Raw genomic sequence first — 18,175 nt, 5'->3', positions numbered from 1 at the left:
ACGTCGTTCAGGGCTGTGAAAAAATTTGCGCTCTGAGTGCTGGAGTTAGGTTGACCTGACCCCTGGCGTAGCCCTAGCTACCGCCCCCTGGAAAGGTGGGTTAACTACAGCGACGGAAAACCCCTTCCATTGTAGGAAGCATCCATGCTATGGCACCACGATGACACAGCTGCTGTGCCTCTGTAGCGGCTGTCGTGTAGACCTGCCCTGAGAGTCTTCCATTCACTGCTGGACGGTCACTCCTGTTCAGCTGTGTACTGTATTTCTTTTGCAGACGACAAATCCATTAAAATGAGCTTGCGGCCGGCCAAAAGCATGGACTCCCTCAGCTCCATGCCGGACGCCAACGATGGTAGGTGGAGAAATCCTGGGGCATTGTAAAAATGGGGGGCTGGAAGGGACCTCGGGAGGCCATCTAGCCCATCCCCCAGTGCTAAGGCATCAATCAGTTTCCCCAGACCACCCCTTATGGGTAGGGACCTACCAACTTCACGGTCCATTTTGGTCAATTTCATGGTCACAGGATTTTAAAAATCATAAATTTCATGACTTCAGCTATTTAAATCTGAAATGTCACGGTGTTGTAACTGTAGGGGTCCTGACCCAAAAAGGAGTTGTGGGGGGGGGGTTGCAAGGTTATTGTAGGGGGGGTTGTGGTTCTGCAACCCTTACTTCTGTGCTGCTGCTGGCGGCGGCACTGCCTTCATTGCTGGGCAGCTGGAGAGTCGCGGCTGCTGGGAGCCAAGGCCGTCCTTATCCATATGCAAATTACGCAGCTGCGTAGGGCACCAGGAAATTTTGGGCTGTGTGCTGCTCCAGCCCCTGCTCCGCCTCTTCCCGCCCCTGCTCCTCCCCAGCCCCGCCCCCACTCCACCCCTTCCCTAAAGCCTCCGCCCCTGCTCCGCCCCTTCCTGCCCCTGCTCCTCCCCAGCCCAGCCCCCACTCCACCCTTTCCCCAAAACCCCCACCCCTGCCCCGCCCCTGCCCCGCCTCTTCCCACCCCTGCTCCGCCCCAACCCCGCCCCCACTCTCCTGAGGACTGCAGCAGGGGTCGGGTGCCCTGCACTCACCGGGGGCTGGGAGCCAGGGGAAATACCCTGGAGCTAGGGGAGAAGAGCGGAACGGGCTGGGGCCGGGTCACTCCACTTCCCGCCGCCCCGTGAGTGTGGGGTCGGGCCTGCCCTGCACTCACTGGGCGGCAGGAAGTGGAGAGACTCAGCCCCAACCTGCTCCGTTCTGTTTGTCTATATCCCCCTCTATGGTCCAGCAAGGACACCCACTGTCTCGCTTCGGGTTCCCTTGGAGTCACCCCTCTTGTGCAGAGAGGCGCAGTCCTCTCCCTCCTGGCCAGGGTATTTCCAGTCCCCACGGCTCCCCGCCTAGACTGTGAATTCCCCAGCACAGTCAGACTGCCTAAGCCGGGCTTCTTTACTTCTCTCCTCGGAGATGGTAAACAACGTAATTACCACGGTTAAGCTACCACACAGCAAGTATGTTTATTCTTAAGGGAAAAGCATGACAAAGAAACATATTAAAAACAATCCGAGAACCTACCCCCATGAAGGGTAATTGCCAGAGATCCCCCCCAACTCCAGCCAGGGCTCTGGCTGGTGAACAGTTCATCAAACCCAGCCAGGGGTTTTCCCGTGGCTACAAGTTCGTAACTCCTTTTGCTCATAACAAGAGTCCCATGAATCTGAGTTCCTCCTTTATGCCATTTGGGCCTTTTGATCCTGGGAACAGGACATTTGTAGACAAAGTTCCCCTCCCCAGGGTGAAATTTCCAAAGGTCAGGTCCGGAGATGGGTATTTGCATTCCCCTCCTCCCAAGTATCGCCTAGGAAACCTACCTAACGAACAGCTCGCTTCTCTCCTAGCCCATTGTTTTCAAGAGTCCTTTGAAGCTCATAACAAGGTTTACAGGAGCCACAGCTCCTAGACAAGTTATAAATAAATTAATGGAGATATCCTATCTCCTAGAGCTGGAGGGGACTTTGAAAGGTCATCAAGTTCAGCCCCCTACCTTCACTAGCAGGACCAAGGACTGATTTTGCCCCAGATCCCTAAGTGGCCCCCTCAAGGATTGAACTCACAACCCTGGGTTTAGCAGGCCAATGCGCAAACCACTGAGCTATCCCTCCCCCTATAATCCCACTAACACCTAAACATGTGCATATTTAATACAACCAGCGCCTAAGACACTGAAATGTGAGTGGATACGGTTTAACATCATTCAGTGAGTTTTGTCTAAAATATTGCTAGAAATTGCCCTGCCTGCCGCAGTCTTGTATGCTTGGGGATCTCCTATAGCGAAGGTTGCCAGTTTGGGTTGGACGTATTCCTGGAGGTTTCATCACGTGACGTAACTCCAGGACAATCCTAGAAAGTTGGCAACCCTAGCTATAGCCTTTGCTTCTCTCCCCATTTCGGTTCAGTCCTCTCGAGGGGGTCAAATTCAGACCTGGGCCCTGATCCCCATTGGCATTACGCCCCTTTACACGGTTGCCTTCCAGGGTAAATCAGTCACACTCACTTGAAGGCCCCTTCGGCTCTGCCAGAGTGATGCGAAGGGGCCGCAGTGTACCTGAGAATCGGGTCCCCACCGTAATCTGGTGCAAATCCATTCCTTTCCCCCAGTGTTGCAACTGTTCACACCCGGCCTGAATCTGGAATCTGGCCTTGTGGGAGGACAGCCTGGTGGCTTCCTGGCGCCTCTGAGTTTAGCGATCGCTGCTGGACTTCCCTCTATCTGCCTTGACATGCTCATCCTGGCCTGGCAGGGACCAGCTGTAGACCATCCCACCTTTCCTCCCCCCCAGTCTTTCATGTGGAGCTGCAGCCTACAGAGACAAGGTTCTAGCTTCAGATCAAGAGGGAGCATTGCATGCTGGGACTTGTAGTCTCTGTGGGCGGCCCCTGTGCACCGCATAAGGCCCTGGGAACATCGCAGATATTTTTTGGCACATGCGCGGCAGCGTCACGGGTGATGTACCGCGTTTCCCGGAATGCGGTCGGCACAAGGTCACTGCTGCGTGAACCGAGTCCCCCCGCCCCGAACGGCTGCTGCGGTCTGACACTGCTGCGTGCTACGAGCGGCACCGAGACGGGCGGGCACGGATGCTCGCGTTCCATGTGCCGGCGGCTCTGGCTGCTGCGCTGCTTCTCCTGCTGCAGTGAATCTTGGGGAAATGGCGGTATTGGGCTAATGTCCCGATTCCCACGCAGTCTGGGACACCGGGATTTTCACAGGGGCTTAGCGACGCGGAGCAGGGCAGCTGCAGTCTCTCGCCCTGGTGCGTTACTCACCCCTCAGGTCTCTGACCTGTCTCCCTCTTTGCATCTAGACAATGCCAGGCTGGGCAGGAAGAGATCACAGAAGCAGGCCCCCCAGCGCCGCGAGAGTTTCGACAGCCCCTCCTCCCGGGAGGAGAGTTTTCTGGAGTCGGACGAGTACCCCGAAGGCAAATTCAAGGGCGAGGAGGGGCAGCAAACACTGGAGTCCGAGAGCGAAGCCAGTGCCAAATCAGAGCCCACGACCCCCAAGGCCGGCCGGGCCTCGCTGGTGGGAGGCGCCCCGCAGGGCCGCTCGCCCATGACTGCGCGGAACCGGGCAGAGAAGTGCGCTGGGGTCCATATCTCTGTCCCCTTCTCGGTCACCGTCCCCTTCCACATCACCTCCAACATCTCCCTGTCCCGCCTGACTCGGGGGCTGGAGTGCCCGGCCCTGAGCTACAGCCCCTTCGACAAGGAGGCTCTGGAGAGGTCGTCCAAGGAGCTAGAAGCAGAGGAGGGGCTGGGGGCTAAGATCCCCCTCGACGAGGAAGATCACGTGGGTAAGCAGCTGGTTTGATTTCGGGACTGTTTCACAGGCGTGGTCCATGTTGAAGGGAGGGTCCTGTCGTGTCCCATCCCGCCACCAACCCTAGCTCTGCCACTCACCTGTTAGGTGACTTTGGCCCAGTCACTCCCAGATCCTCAAAGGTGTTTAGGTACTTAGCACCCATTGGTGTTTGAAGATCTGGGCCTTAGTGCTGAATTTCCAAAGGTAGATACAGCATGAGACGGGGAGTCAGGAGACCCAGCCTGAAGTCCTGGCCCTATTGAAATCCCAACTCCACTGAGGACCAGCATTTCATCCCTCCTTTCTATATCCAGCTCAGCCATTGGCCCCCATCCGTACCTCAGTCGCCTCCTTGGGGAAATGCAGACAATGATGCTTACCCAGCTTTGTAAAGTGCTTTGAAATGTATAGGTGAAAAAGTGCTAGAGAATTCTAAGGATGAGGGTTAATAAATTGCAGGCACCCAAACACCCCCAGGGCATGGGAAGGACTGCCCCAAAATAATCCTTAGAGAAACATCAAGTCGTGATCAAAGTTGTCAGTGACGGAGAATCCACCACCACTCTCAGGAAATTGTTCCAACTGTGAATTACCCTCACTGCTAAAAATGCACGCCTGATTTCCAGTCTGAATGTGTCTAGCTTCAGCTTCCAGCCGTTGGATCCTGTTCGACCTTTCTCTGCTAGACTGAAGAGCCCATTATCAAATGTTTGTTCCCCACGTAGGTGCTCACAGACTGTGATCAAGTCATCCCTTAACCTTCTCTTTGTTAAGCTAAATAGATGGAGCTCCTGGAGTCTGTCACTGCAAGGCAGGGTTGCTAATCCTTTAGTCATTCTTGGGATTGAATTGCCTTAAATGGTCCTTAGAATATTAATAACCAAAAAAGCAAAAAATAACAGCACAAATAGGGACACTGTCAAATTAAAGATGAAAAATTCCCCACCTATTATAAATTATTGTTATTACCATAGTGCAGTGGTTTTCAACCTTTTTTCATTGGTAGACCCCTAAAATATTTTGAATACAGGTGTGGGCCCCTTTGGAAATCTTAGACATAGTCTGCAGAGGTCCGTGGACCACAGGTTGAAAACCACTCCCATAGTGCATGGACCAGGACTCCGTAGCGTCAGGAGCTGTACAAACCCCAGTTCCTTGTGCAAGGGGCTTAGACTCTAAGCACTACAGAGCAGAAAGAAATGTAAAGAATCTCTGAAGTCTAAAATATATTTCACCACTGACTCCTTTCTGTGAAATAGACGGACGTGTCAGTTTCACTTTCTGGTGTGACGCACTGGGGATCTCCGGAGCTGGCATCAGGAGTGGCTACAGCTTGAATGAAAGAGTTAAGGCTGCCTACGCGGGCCGGTACAGACTCGCATCCTCAGGCATAGAGTCGGGAAGGCTGGTAATACATGCTGGCCAGTGGGTTACGCGAGCAGTGATACTCAGACCTCAGTGGTTCAGGAGCCAAATTAGTGATCAGCATTAGCCCAAACAGCCACGGGAGTGTGAATTCATTCTTTCATTTACTCTCTCTATATTATTCTCACAGCAAAATGACTGACCAAGTATTCTCCAATTGGTAACGAACATAGTAAAAGCGTCCTGCTTGGTTAATAACTTAGACTGGTTAATAATTAAATCACACCGTGTTTTAATATCAGGTGCTGCAAAGAGCTGCAGGAGCCACATGAACAAGCCACTTGCTGCTCCCGAGTCTCAGTCTGAGTGTCACGAGCTAGCCCAATGCCCCAGTGTCGGGGCTGCACGCTCCACAGGAGGGTGAAATCCAAATGAAAAACTGTTTCAAGTGGAATTTAAACAAAAACGATAATAACCCCAAATTGAATTGAAATGTGACTGCTGATTTGGGATTTTCTTACATTGTGTTTTGTACCAAACTCCTGCATTTTTCAGCCTAAATCGACCTGAGTTTTTTAAGATCTCCTGAGTCCAAAACGTGCAATGATGTGAAAATTGCAAATAGATTTTACAGGTAAACTGACAAGCTTCTCCCCCTGCCCAGGGCCAAGTTCAGGGTTCTGTTCCTCTTTGCAGTAGCTGATGCACTGGGGCTGGGAGTAGAACCCTGCAAATCTGCGGCTCTCTGCTTTATATCCGCGGACCATGTTTGCGCATCACGGATCGGATGCGGATACCAATGTTGTGTCCGCGCAGGGCTCTAGCTGTGAGTGTACTTGCAACATTGTAGAATCAGAGAACTGGAGGGCTGGAAGGGCGTCTCGTCCTTCGCCCGGTGCTGAGGCAAGATCATGTAAACCCTGCCGATCCCTGACAAGGGTTCGTCCAACCTCTTCTTAAAAATCACCAGGCTGGGGATTCCACGGCCTCCCTGGGTCGCCTTTCCAGAGCTTAACCAGCCTTAGGGTTAGAAAGCTTTTCCTAATATCTAACCTAAACCTCCCTTGCTGCAGTTTAAGCCAATCCTCCTTCTCCTGAACTCAAGAGAACAATTGATCACCACCCTCTTTACAACAAATGATCTAGCACTAATTTCTGGGTGCATCCTAATGCAGAACTGGGAGCGATAAGTATTGTGAGGGCATCTGCTTCGACAGGGACCTGAGCTCAAGTTCGGACAGGGAAACAGCTGTACATGTAGGGTGGCAGCTATAAAAGTAAGAAACAGCAGCTCTCATCAGCTGTAAAGTGTCCTGCCCGCGGGGTGCTCTCAGCCAGTGAGGATTGGTTCTGATGCTGGATTGCTCCCGCCTTGGGTTTCATTGGTTGCGTGTATTATCGTGCTGAATTTTGCAGGGGAATTGGATGGGTGATCAGGACTTTCCTGCTCCTGGAGTTGAATTAGACTTTTATCCCCAGGGAGTTGTTGTGTTTTTAAGTTTTACCTGGACTTGTGTTTTTAAATTTCACCTCGCCGTTAGGATGAGGAACATCTGAGATTGTTAAGAACTAGAGGTCGGCCTGAATGAGAACCCTGGATCCAGAACCCTAGACTTTGCAAAAGGCACTGGGACCATAGGCACCGACTCCAAGGGTGCTCCGGGGCTGGAGCACCCACAGAGAAAAATTAGTGGGTGCTCTGCACCTACTGGCAGCCAAGCTCCCCTCCCCCTCTGCCCCACCTCCTCCTCCCCCCCGATTGCACCGTATCCCAACTCCTCCGCCTACCTCCCAGCATTTCCCACCCGGCCACCGCCAAACAGCTGTTTGGCAGCATTAGCAGACTCCGCGGGGGGGGGGGGGGGGGGGGGGCGGGAACGTGGCACGCGCGGGGGAGGAGGCGGGGCCGGGGTGGGGATTTGGGGAAGGGGTTGGAATATTGGCAGGGAGGGGGCGGAGTTGGGGTGGGGACTTTAGGGAAGGGGTTGGAATGGGGCAGGGAAGGGGTGGGAAGAGGCAGGGGCGGGGCCTCATGGAAGGGTTGGAGTGGGGGGCGGGGCTGGGGGCAGAGGGGGAGTCAAGCACCCACCGGAAAGAGGGGAAGTCGGCGCCTATGACTGGGACCCAAACTTGGGTCCAGTTCTGTTTCAAATCATCTTTGCTTATGACCGGAGTTGACACGCAGGCTGCGTTCTGCTCTGCTGTGGCAGTGTCTAAGGACCTCAAAAAGGGATCAGGGCCCTATAGTGCTAGGTGCTGTACATGCAAATCACAGAGCCAGCCCATGCCCTAGGGAGCTCATAGTCCAGCACAGACAGGACACAACAGAATCAACAGACACCCAGGCGCGGGTGGGAGGAGATGCAGTTGACGTGCCCTCTGAAGCAGTTTGTTACTCAACCGCAGCATCTCACTTCCCCATTCCGAGTGGAGGCAGGTCAGTGATGAGCCAGCCAGACCTCAGACCCACAGGCAGTATTTAGGGAACTTTCCCTTCCTCTATCCCACGTTGTTTCTGAATGTGCCTCTCTCCCACTTTCCTCCTCTGCCGCAGCTGCATGAGTATGTTAGGGCTTCACCTAGCCTTCCCCCCACACATTTGGCAGGGCTGTCGTGTCATAGCCAAATCTGGCACAAGCTTTCCATCTCTACCGTTTGCCCAGCCCTGGCGAGTTTGCATGTCTCGGCACCTACTCCAACGGAGTGGCAGGCTAGCCCAGTGGTTAGCGTGCCAGCCTGGGACGTCTGAGACCAACGTCCCTTTCCCTGGCCTCGGTGACTTTGTGCGAGTCACTTTGTGTCTCTCTTTGCAATGGAGACAGTAGCCCTGTCCTACCTCATTGAGGAGTTGTGAGCAGAGAAGAGTAAATGTGCCCCCCCTCCACACACACACATACTTTGGGAGGCATCTAAACGATCTGCAAATCTGGGTCACCGTCAGCAAAAAGTTTTGGCTGAATAAATGCAAACGAGTCAAACCGAATGATTTCATTTTGAAAGTTAGCTTTAGTTATTTTACCAAAGGGTGAAAGACACCCAAAACCAAAATGAAAGATCAAACCAAACCGTTTCAGGTCAAACAAAATGGTTCATTCGGCCCCCAAACTCCTTTGGTCGCTGTTGTTCTATTTGGAGGAGAAAAACCAAAGCATTTCAGTTTGGATTGCAACTGGAATTTATTTCAGATTCAGCCCCCGCCCTGACCAATCAATTATCCATTCGGCTCTAGCGGCGAGGATCAATTCCTTACAGATTGTGAGGGGCTCAGACCAGGGGTGCTGGAACAGGGGGGGCCAGGGAGACATGCCCCCCCACACTTTTTACCAGCCATAAGGGAGAGTGATGGGGGAGGGGGCGGAGAGGAGCAAGCGGGGGCAGGGTCTTGGGGGGAAGAGTTGGCATGGGGCGGGGGAGAGGGGAGCGCAAGGGCAGGGGCTTGGGGAGAAGGGGCGGTGTGGGGGCAGGGCCTGGGGGGAGCAGCTCAGCGTGGGGGTGCAGGGCCACAGTTCGGGCACCGGAGGCCCTCCCACGTTAGGGCACTTCCATCGCTCCTGCCTCAGATGCAGCGGTGCCTGGGGCCAGAGCAGTATCACAGATAGTTAAAGTGTCCTCTGGGGGGCAGCAGAGACAGGTTGAGGGTTTATTTGGACCGAGAGACCATCAATCATAACAATGCTGTGTCCTTCCGCACCTCCCTGCGCCGGAGGGCTCCAGGCATTTCCCAGACACTCATGAATGATGCCTGATAACAGTCCATTTAGGGGCACAGAGGCATGACCTGGATGCAGTGAGGGCATGTCTACTCTACAGAGCCGTGGCTGCTACACGTGTGCCAGCAAAGCCCCCTAGATGGCAAAAAGAGTTCTTCACTCAGCATCGCCTCAGCACCTCCAAAAGCACCCTTCTTGTGGGGTACGTGCGGCTACCCCAGGGGTTTTGCCAGCACCGCTACACCAGTTAGGGCAGGTGATTCTTTATCAGGCTCCTAGCTGGCATCGCCATGCCGGCAAAATGTTGTGGGGCAGCTCAAGCCTTGTCGATTAAGATGTCAGGGAAAGAGGGCTTCTGTGAACGGAGCTGATGTCATTAGTGGTGCTGCTACGCCAGCGGAAAAACCCCGTTTGCCGGCGTGGGCGATGTCTGGGCTAGAGGGCTGTGCTGGCGTGGCAGAGCTGGATCATCTCCATAGCGCAGACAGAGCATTAATCTGCGGCCGAGGTGGAAAGAGAATCCAGGTCTTCTGAATCCCGGGCGGGTGTGGCAGGCCCCGTTTCAGGACAGCACTCGAGCACACGCTTAGCTTTAAACCCATGAGTGGTTCCGCTGGAGTCAAAACTCAAGCACGTGTTGCTGTGCTTATAGGCAGCTGGGCTTAGTGGTTAACATAGGGTGGGGTCCCCACAGCAGCCAGGGTTCAGAACCAGGAGGCCCGGACTGGAGCTGAGGTCAGGAATGGAGAGTCAGGCCGCAGGAAGAAACCAAGAGGGAGTTAGCATTAGGTGAGCAGTCCAAAGCGGGGCAGAGCCCAAGTGTACAGGCAACTTCCTGTTCCGTCTTCTTGCTTAAGTAGGGGCAGTGGGCCAATCAGAAGCTCCGGTGTTCCACCAATTGGGACCCAGGAGTAGAGCCTTCTAGCTGAGCTGGGCTTCAGGGATTCCCAGTTCTAGGTGAGGCCTCTACATAGGCGCTGACTTCCCCTCTGCCTGGTGGGTGCTCGACCCCCCCCGCCCCGCCTCTTCCCACCCCTGCACCGCCTTCACCCCACCCCTTCCCCCAAGTCCCCGCCCCTGCCCTGCCTCCTCTCCACCTCCTCCCCTGAGTGTGCAGCATCCTCGCTCCTCCCCCTCCCTCCTGGAAAGTCTTAAGCACTGCCAAACAGCTGTTAGGTGGCGGGGTGACGGGAAGTGCTGGGACGTGGCACGCTCGGGGGGGGGAGAAGGAGGTGAGGAGGCGGGAGCTGGGCTGCCAGTGGGTGCGGAGCACCTGCTCATTTTTCTCCAGCCCTGGAGCACCCACGAAGTCAGCACCTATGGGCCTCTAATTGGTTGGGTGAAGGCTTGGAGCATGATGACCCTCCCAGGACTCTTACAGACCTGGGTTTGCAACCTGTGGGTCATGACACGTCGGGGCTGGTCATGGGGTGCTTAGCTGCCTCCTTGTTCCCACCTGCTCAATTGCATTCAAATAACAGCCAGATTGGGTCAGACCACTGGTCCAGCTAGCCCAAGTTTCATATCTCTGAGAGTGGCCCATGCCAGATGCTAGAGGGAATGAACAGAACAGGGCAATTATTGAGTGATCCATCCGTGGTCATCCAATCCCAGCGTTTGGAGGTTTAGGGACACCCAGAGCATTGAGCGGATGATGTTTTCAGAGGACTATCCACAATGACTCCAAGATCTCTTTCTTGAGTGGTAACAGCTAATTTAGACCCCATCATTTCGTATGTGTAGTTGAGACCATTTTTTTCCAGTGTGCATTATTTTGCATTAATTGACATTGAATTTCATCTGTCATTTTGTTGCCCACTCACCCAGTTTTGTGCGATCCCTTTATAACTCTTCAGTCAGCTTTGGACTTAACTCTCTTGAGTAATGTTGTATCATCTGAAAACTTTGCCATCTCTGTTCACTTTTTCCAGATCATTTATGAATATGTTGAAAGTACTGGTCCCAGTACAGACCCCTGGGGGACCCTACTATTTACCTCTCTCCATTGTGAAAACTGATCGTTTCTTCCTACCCTTTGTTTCCTATCTTTTATCCAGTTACTGATCCATGAGAGGACCTTCCCTCTTATCCCATGACAGCTTACTTTGCTTAAGAGCCTTTGGTGATGGACATTGGCAAAGGCTTTCTGAAAGTCCAAGTACACTATATCCACTGGATCTCCCTTGTCCACATGCTTCTTGATATACTCAGAGAATTCTGATAGACCGATGAGGCACGATTTCCCTTTACTAAAGCCATGTTGACTCTTCCCCAATATATTGTGTTCATCTATATGTCTGATAATTCTGTTCTTTACTGTAGTGTCAACCAATTTGCCACGTACTGAAGTTAGGTTTACCGGCCTGGAATTGCCGGGATAGTCTCTGGAGCCTTTTTAAAAAATAGGTGTTGCATTAGCTACCCTCCATCATGTAGTACAGAGGGTGATTTAAGTAATAGGTTATAATGTACAGCAGCAGTCAAAAACACTAACAAAATGTTAGGAACTATTAGGAAAGGGATAGATAATAAGACAGAAAATATCACACCACCATTATATAAATCCATGGTACGCCCCAACCTTGACTATGCGTGCAGTTCTGGTTGCCCCAGCTCAAAAAAAGATGTGTTTGAATTGGGAAAAGTACAGAAAAGAGCAACAAAAGTGATTAGGGGTCTGGAGCAGCTTCCGTATGAGGAGAGATTTAAAAGACCGGGACTGTTCATCTTGGAAAAGAGATGACTAATGGGGGTATGATAGACGTCTATAAAATCGTGACTGGAGAAAGTGAATAAGGATTTACTCCTTCACATAACACAAGAACCGGAGGTCAGCCAATGAAATTAATAGGCTGCAGGTTTAAAACAAACAAAAGGAAGTAATTCTTCACACACCGCAGTCAATCTGTGGAAATCGTTGCCAGGGGATGTAGTGACGGGCAAAAATATAACTGGGTGCCAAAACTAAGTAGATAAGTTCCTGGAGGATAGGTCCATCAATGGCTGTTAGCCAAGATGGTCAGGGAAGCAACCCATGTTCTGGGTGTCCCTAAACCTCTGACTGCCAGAAGCTGGGATTGGGTGACAGGGGATGGATCACTCAATGATTGCCCTATTCTGTTCATTCCCGGTGAAGCATCTGGCACCAGCCACTGTCGGAAGACAGGATATTGGGCTAGATGGACCATTGGTCTGACCCAGTTGGGCCATTCTTACATTCACCAAAGGGGGAGGACAAGAAAGAATCATCTTAGATTGCAGCAAGGGAGTTTCAGTTGGATCAGTAGGAACAATTTTCTAACTGTGCAGACCCAGAATCAGGCACAGGAGAAGCTGAGCAGAACTTCAAGGCAATGGAGCTGGTCCTAGTCACTTCTCCTGGGTGTCTCCTTCCTTCCTTCCCTCCCTTGGGCAGCTTCCTTCCAGCACAGAGCTCTTGATGCCCTGGGCCCCCATTGAACTGGATTTCTCAGGCCAAGTGTGTGCCCCCCAAAAGAGCCAATGCCCCCAATTCTGTTGAAGGTCCCAATGGTCTCCTGCTCCCCACCCCCAACCAAAGCCAGAACAAGACCTAGTGGCTCGAAGTTAAAGCCAGGCACGTTCCAGTTAGAAATAAAGCAAATTTCTAACAGTGAAGGTGGGTAACCACCGGAACAAGCACCCAAGGGGAGTGATGGATTCTCCAGCTCGAGATGTCTTCGGATCTGGAGCAGGTGCCTTCTGGGAGACATCCTTTAGCCAAACACAAGTTACTGGGCTCAACACAGGAGGAAGGGGGTCAAATTCTACAGCTCAGACTTGATGATCTAATGGTCCATTCAGGCCTTAATATCTACAAACTTCCCTTCCCCCTTTACATATTTCATTAAAAAACCCTCAAATTTTGGATATTTAAATGAAGCTGCTACAGGCGCCAGAGACCTGCTGCACAGGAGCACCCCTCAAATCCAGGGACCTTGCCGCTGAATTTCCAGCTAGCTTGTTCTAGAGCATACAGAGCCCTGGAGATAAGGCGACACTCCCCAAGCATCCGGAGGGTGCGGCGGCCACGGAGACAAATTATTCTGGGCTAACCTGTGAACGTGATGAAGTTAAGAAAAGGGGAATTTAGGCTAAACTTCTCTGCTGGTGTAAAGGGGTGCAGCTCCATGGACTGCAGTAGCATTTATTCACCCAGTTACACCAAGAGAGAATTTACCCACCACTGAAGGTCTGTTGGCCAGTGGAACAGTCTCCGAGGGGAAGTGGTGGGAGCCCCATCCCTTTGGGGCTAAGCCTGGAGTGGACAAAGCTGGGGCGGATTCTCTGCCTTCATCTGCACCCGGTGAGCTGCTTAGGCAACAGAAAGGGAGTGGGGATCGAACCTGGGATGTCTAAGCTCATCACGCGCGAGCGCCCATTGCCTGAACTAAGAGACTTAGCCAAGGCTGCAGTAGGCTCATCAATCTTAAACTGGCCTAGCCCCTGCTAGAGGGGGACAGAAAGCCACATCAAATAGGCATAGTTCACAGTAACTTCTGTACCACTCTTGCCATGGTAACTGGCTGTGGTGGCTGATTCCCTGGCTGCTATCGAACAGTCTTGGGGCAGGGAGACCTAGTCTTCTCCTGAGCCCAGGGCTGGAGTCTGGACCTGTGAAGAACGACAGTCCCGCGTCACCCTCTTCAGCTAGAAGGGCTGCGGGGGCCCCTTGCTGAATCCATCTTCTGTGTTTAATTCTTGAAGCAGATACAAAGCCGGCGAGTGCTCTGGACTCGGAGGAGAACAGGCTGTCCATGGAGGTGCAGGACTCCTTCTCATTTCTCGACAACCAGGACACCTGGCAGGACTGTGGCACGGAAGGCGACCAGCCAGAGAAGAGCTTGCTGGAAGAGACCACCTCCGATTTTGCTGGGGACATGCTGGATGGCTTCCAAGGAATGGATGACGACATGGAGAGCAGGTTCATGAATGTAAGTTCCCGGTGGTGCTGAAATCTAGATCCTGGCCTTTAGCACCAGCCGTGTATTAGAAACTGAAGCAGTGAGCTAGGAGTTGTAGGAAGAGCGAAAGGGATGGCTAGACAGAGGGGTGTGCATGGGGGTGGACAGACAGAAAGCTAGAGGGGTGTGTCTGAGGACTGACAGACAGACAGGGGTGGGTGTGAGGAGGGGCAGACAGACAGATGTATGGGGAGGAAGGGAGGAGAGAGGCATGGCTGGATGGATAGCTAGAGGGATGAGGCTGGGGATGGATAAATAGAGGGATGTGTTGGAGAGGAAGGAAGGCATGGATGGATGGACAGCTAAACGACTGTGTATGGGGATGGACAGACAGACAGAGGGGTGAGTAGGAGGATGGATAGATTAGATAGATGGACAGGCAGACACTCCAGCTGATAGATTGTATTATGCAGCTACCACTTCCTGTAGGCACATTAATTACAGGTTCCATACCTGGTACAAATCGGTCCATTGTCTGAGCCCCCCTGTAGGAACGCTGTCCCCTCATTACTACATGCCGTCTCTGTAGCACCCAAAGGGTGCTAGGGAAGGAGGCAAGACCCCTGCCCTGAAGAGGGGGCAATGCCCCTCACCCATGCCCCCCAGCCACCTCTTCCCACTCCTGGGAAACCAGAGAGGCAAATTCTGGCTACGACAGGCCCGGTGGGGAAGTGAATGCAGAGCGGAGGGGCCCCGGCTGAGAACCCCGTGCCAGCCGTGCCCACCCCCCAGGGAAACTGGAGGCTGTTAAAACCTCCATCAGCCAAATCAAGGCCACACTTGTGCCAGTGACGGCGCCTGCGGTCGTGGTGTGACCAGCCTGCGTAGTGACCCTTCTGCGTGCTTTCAATCCCTAGCAGGAGTTCTCGGTGGAGCCGCCCCCGGAGTACCTCTCCATCGAGGAGTGCATGAATGAGGAGCAGTACTACATGGCCACCAGCTGCTCCGACACCGAGGAGCTCTCCAAGGAGACGGACTCCGAGGACGTGTTCCTGAGCGCCTACGATGACCTCAGCCCCTTAGCTCCTGACCTAGAGAAGCTGCGACCGCTCGGTGCGGAGCACGGGTGGGATGTGCCTCTCCCAGATGGGGCGCTGGGTGGCGAAATGGCTCAAGAGATGCTGAGCAACCAGCCCCCAAGACCTGCTGAGGAAGGGCCGTTAGCTAGCGACACCAATGGCTCCTCTTTGTCCAAAGAAGGCAGCAGCACCAAGGTGCCTCTGCCAGACAGCCCTCATGCTCCAGAACTAGCCACGCCATGTCGGAGCAAGGAAGCCGCCGAAGATCCCCACGGCCCCCTTCACCAGCCAGAGGGGCTCGAAGGGGACAGGGCTGAGGGAGAGGCTGTGGAGTCCAGCCCAGCCGTCCAGCAAGAAGAAGACATAAAGGTAACAGGGGCAGATGGTCTTGAAGCAGGCCCTGGCCCACCCAGAACTAAGCCCACCACTGATGTAGCGCCAGTGCGGGACCACCAGGGCACATGGGCTCCGGAGAGCGAAGGCCACGGAGCCCAAGCCAGCCATGCCGAAGATGAGCAAGTGCAGGCCCCAAGGCTAAGGGAGGCAGAGCTGGCTCCATGTGTTCCAGGCCAGGAGGCCGACGGACGTGCCCCAGAGGAAGTGAGAGCGCAGGAGGGCCAAGGGGGCTCGGCTCTTCCCACGCCAGAGACCAAACAGCCGGAGAGTGGAAAGGGCCCACCTCAGCCTCTTGCAATGAAGACCGCAGCTGTCCTCTCACTGGGATCAGGGTCCGAGCCCCCCACTGTCCCCATATGTGAGAGTGGCCCCATATCCACTGCCCCCTTTCTAGAGACAGGCCTCGAGACCACCACTGTCCCCCTGGATCAGAGTGGTCCCCAGGCCTCCATCTCCTTGCTAGGGACAGGCCATGAAGCCCCCACTGCCCCTGGGTACGAGAGCGACCCTGAGGCTGCTCCCTTGCTTGAGACTAGCTCGGATCTTGCGTCCTGGTCTGACGCTTCCCCGTTGCTGAGGAGTGGCCCCACAAGCCTTCCCCTGGAATCTGGGCCACTGAAGCCCGCAGACCTTCCCGCTCTCCCCGAGCCTGACACACCGGCCGGGGTGCGCCCCGACGGGAGCGCCCCCATGAGAGTCACTTCCAGCACCGTCCGAGTCCAGCAGGTGAAATCCGTCCCCATAGTGCCCCCCAAGCCTCAGTTTGCCAGGATGCCTCCTACCGTGAAGATGAAGATGCACCTGGGTGAAGCATCCACGTGGCCCAAGCTCTCTGCTTCGGAGAAGAGCTCCGGCGGTGGGGAGACCAGCCTGGGGAAGGGGGCCTCTCTCCAGAGGCAGTCGCACCCTGTCAGCCTGGGTGCGTGCTGCCGCGTGGCAGAGGGCACAGAGTCGAACGAGGAGCTTCCCCCGCCCAGCCCTGTGGAGAAGTGCCCCAGCAGCACAGAGAGCCGTGAGCCCGCCGAGACCTCCCTCCAGAAGCAGAAGCGAGCCAGCTGGCGTAACGGCGGCAGCATGTCTTTCGACACGGCGGTGGCCCTGGCCAAGCAGAGGCACTTGGCCCAGGCCCCGGTTCGGAGGATGCAGACCTACTGCGCGGGGGACGGCCGGGAGATGCACGGCGTTCCCAAGGGGGAGAAGCCCCCGCCGTTCCCCAGGCCTGCCCTAAAGCCTGTAGGCCAGCGCTCCCTGAGGCCGCTGAGCTGCACCAGCGCGCTACTGTCTCCAGACGCCCTGGCTCTGGGCAAGCACCCGCCCCTGCCCGACATGGCCTGCGAACCGCGCCTGGCGCCTGGCCAGGAGCCACTGCCCTTCGCCCAGGAGCCCACGGCAAGGAACAGGCTGAGCATGCCCAGGCTTGGCCAGCGCTCGTCAGACACGGAAGAGGCAGTGGGGCCTCTCCCGCAGCAGCGGCGGTCGCTGGCTTTTGAAATCAGGGACTGCGGAGGGTCGGAGTTGTGAGGGAGCGGTGGGGACAGTTCCATGCTCATTGACTGGTGGGCTGCCAAATCTCAGCCAACGTGGGTTACTGCCTTAATGCACCATCCTGCACCCGCTGCTCCGAGTCCAGCCCTGCTGCGGGTGGCTGGCACCAGACGATCGGGGCTGGGAGGGTTGGGTTGTGCAGCGGGAAGAAACATTGTGTGGTTCAGGGGAGAGGTCTGCTTTCCAGGAGCAACCCCTCCGAACTGCGATGGGCCACATGAGCCCAGCCTCAGCCAGAGCTAACGCTGCTCAGACACGATCGTTGAGCCAGCCATTCCCTCCGCGTCTCCTCCAGAATAGTGATGTTCATCTTCAGCGCAGACGAGAACAAGGGCTGCTCCAGCCAGTGAGATCCACTTCCACCAGGGCTGAACCTGGCCCAGCTTGGCATTAGGTGGGTGGGGAAAGCCATGGGGCTGGTGCTCCTGTCAATCATTCGAGGCTGGATTCTCCAAGGTGCTGAGAACTCACAAAACCCACTGGTCACTGGGAGCTGCAGAGGGCTAGCAGCACCTTTGAGTGAGGTCACCAGTTCCTATCTCCATCCCCGGGCGAGGGAACACCAGCCCTGGAGACACGGGGGTCATGATTTTTAAAACAAGAGCAGCGGAGGGTCTCTCCAGAGACAGCACTGGGCTGAAACCTCAGCAGTCTTGCTCCCAGCTCCCCCACCCCTTTGCAGTCATCTCCTCTTTTTTGCTTTTAGGAAATAAACAGGTCAAGGAAGTTTCCTCTCTCCTGAATTCAGCCCCAGGGCTTTCCTCTGCCTCCTGTTAGTCTGCAACCCTTAGCGGCAGGGACCGGCCCGGTAGGTCACAGAACCTTTCATTGCTAAACTTCAGCCTGCCCAGGCGGGTTACAACTTAACGGCAGCAGCTGAGGGTTGTTCCTGAAAGAATGTAGGACCATCAGCTGTCTATAGTCAGCTCCTTGTAATTTCAGAGAAATCACTGGCACTGCTCGGCCTCCTTATTTGTGGTCGCCAGGCTCAACAGCGAGGCCAAAGAATGAACCAGCCATCGGTGGCTGGACTCCTCTCTGATGCTCCCTCCAGGGCACGGTTAGCACATATGTAGGAGATCTTGCACCTCTGCAGCCCAGCCTGTCCCTTTTCTCTGGGCAGATGGCAGGTTTCTATGCAGGGACACTGCCTAAAGCCCTAGAAAATCTACTGTAGGAAATGAGCCTGCATCAGCTGGTTGCTGGGCTAGGTGGGACGTACAGTCCATGTCCACTTCTAACATCCATCCTCCTGCTGCCTGTCATTTATGAAAGCGGCAGCCGAGTCCTTGGATTTCCACTCACTTTTCTCTCCAC

At 54.5% G+C, this 18,175-nt stretch overlaps 1 protein-coding gene across 1 annotated transcript in view; it reads left to right on the top strand.

Moving 5' to 3' along the window:
* Window positions 1-17,001, top strand: part of ARHGAP30 (Rho GTPase activating protein 30) — a 47,796-nt gene extending 30,795 nt beyond the window's left edge. Inside the window, exons 9-12 of the mRNA XM_026659778.1 lie at window positions 275-352; window positions 3,345-3,833; window positions 13,642-13,868; window positions 14,756-17,001. Of these exons, the coding sequence (XP_026515563.1) occupies window positions 275-352; window positions 3,345-3,833; window positions 13,642-13,868; window positions 14,756-16,834 (2,873 nt within the window). The 3' untranslated portion in view covers window positions 16,835-17,001. The remainder of the gene's footprint in view (window positions 1-274; window positions 353-3,344; window positions 3,834-13,641; window positions 13,869-14,755) is intronic.
* Window positions 17,002-18,175: the final 1,174 nt, after the last annotated feature.

Source organism: Terrapene carolina, unplaced genomic scaffold (genome assembly GCF_002925995.2).
Source record: "Terrapene carolina triunguis isolate 2854851 unplaced genomic scaffold, T_m_triunguis-2.0 Scaffold675, whole genome shotgun sequence".
Taxonomy (NCBI): Eukaryota; Metazoa; Chordata; order Testudines; family Emydidae; genus Terrapene; species Terrapene triunguis.
Note: the sequence above shows the minus strand (reverse complement) of the source record. Positions and strands in the feature narration are given on the sequence as shown.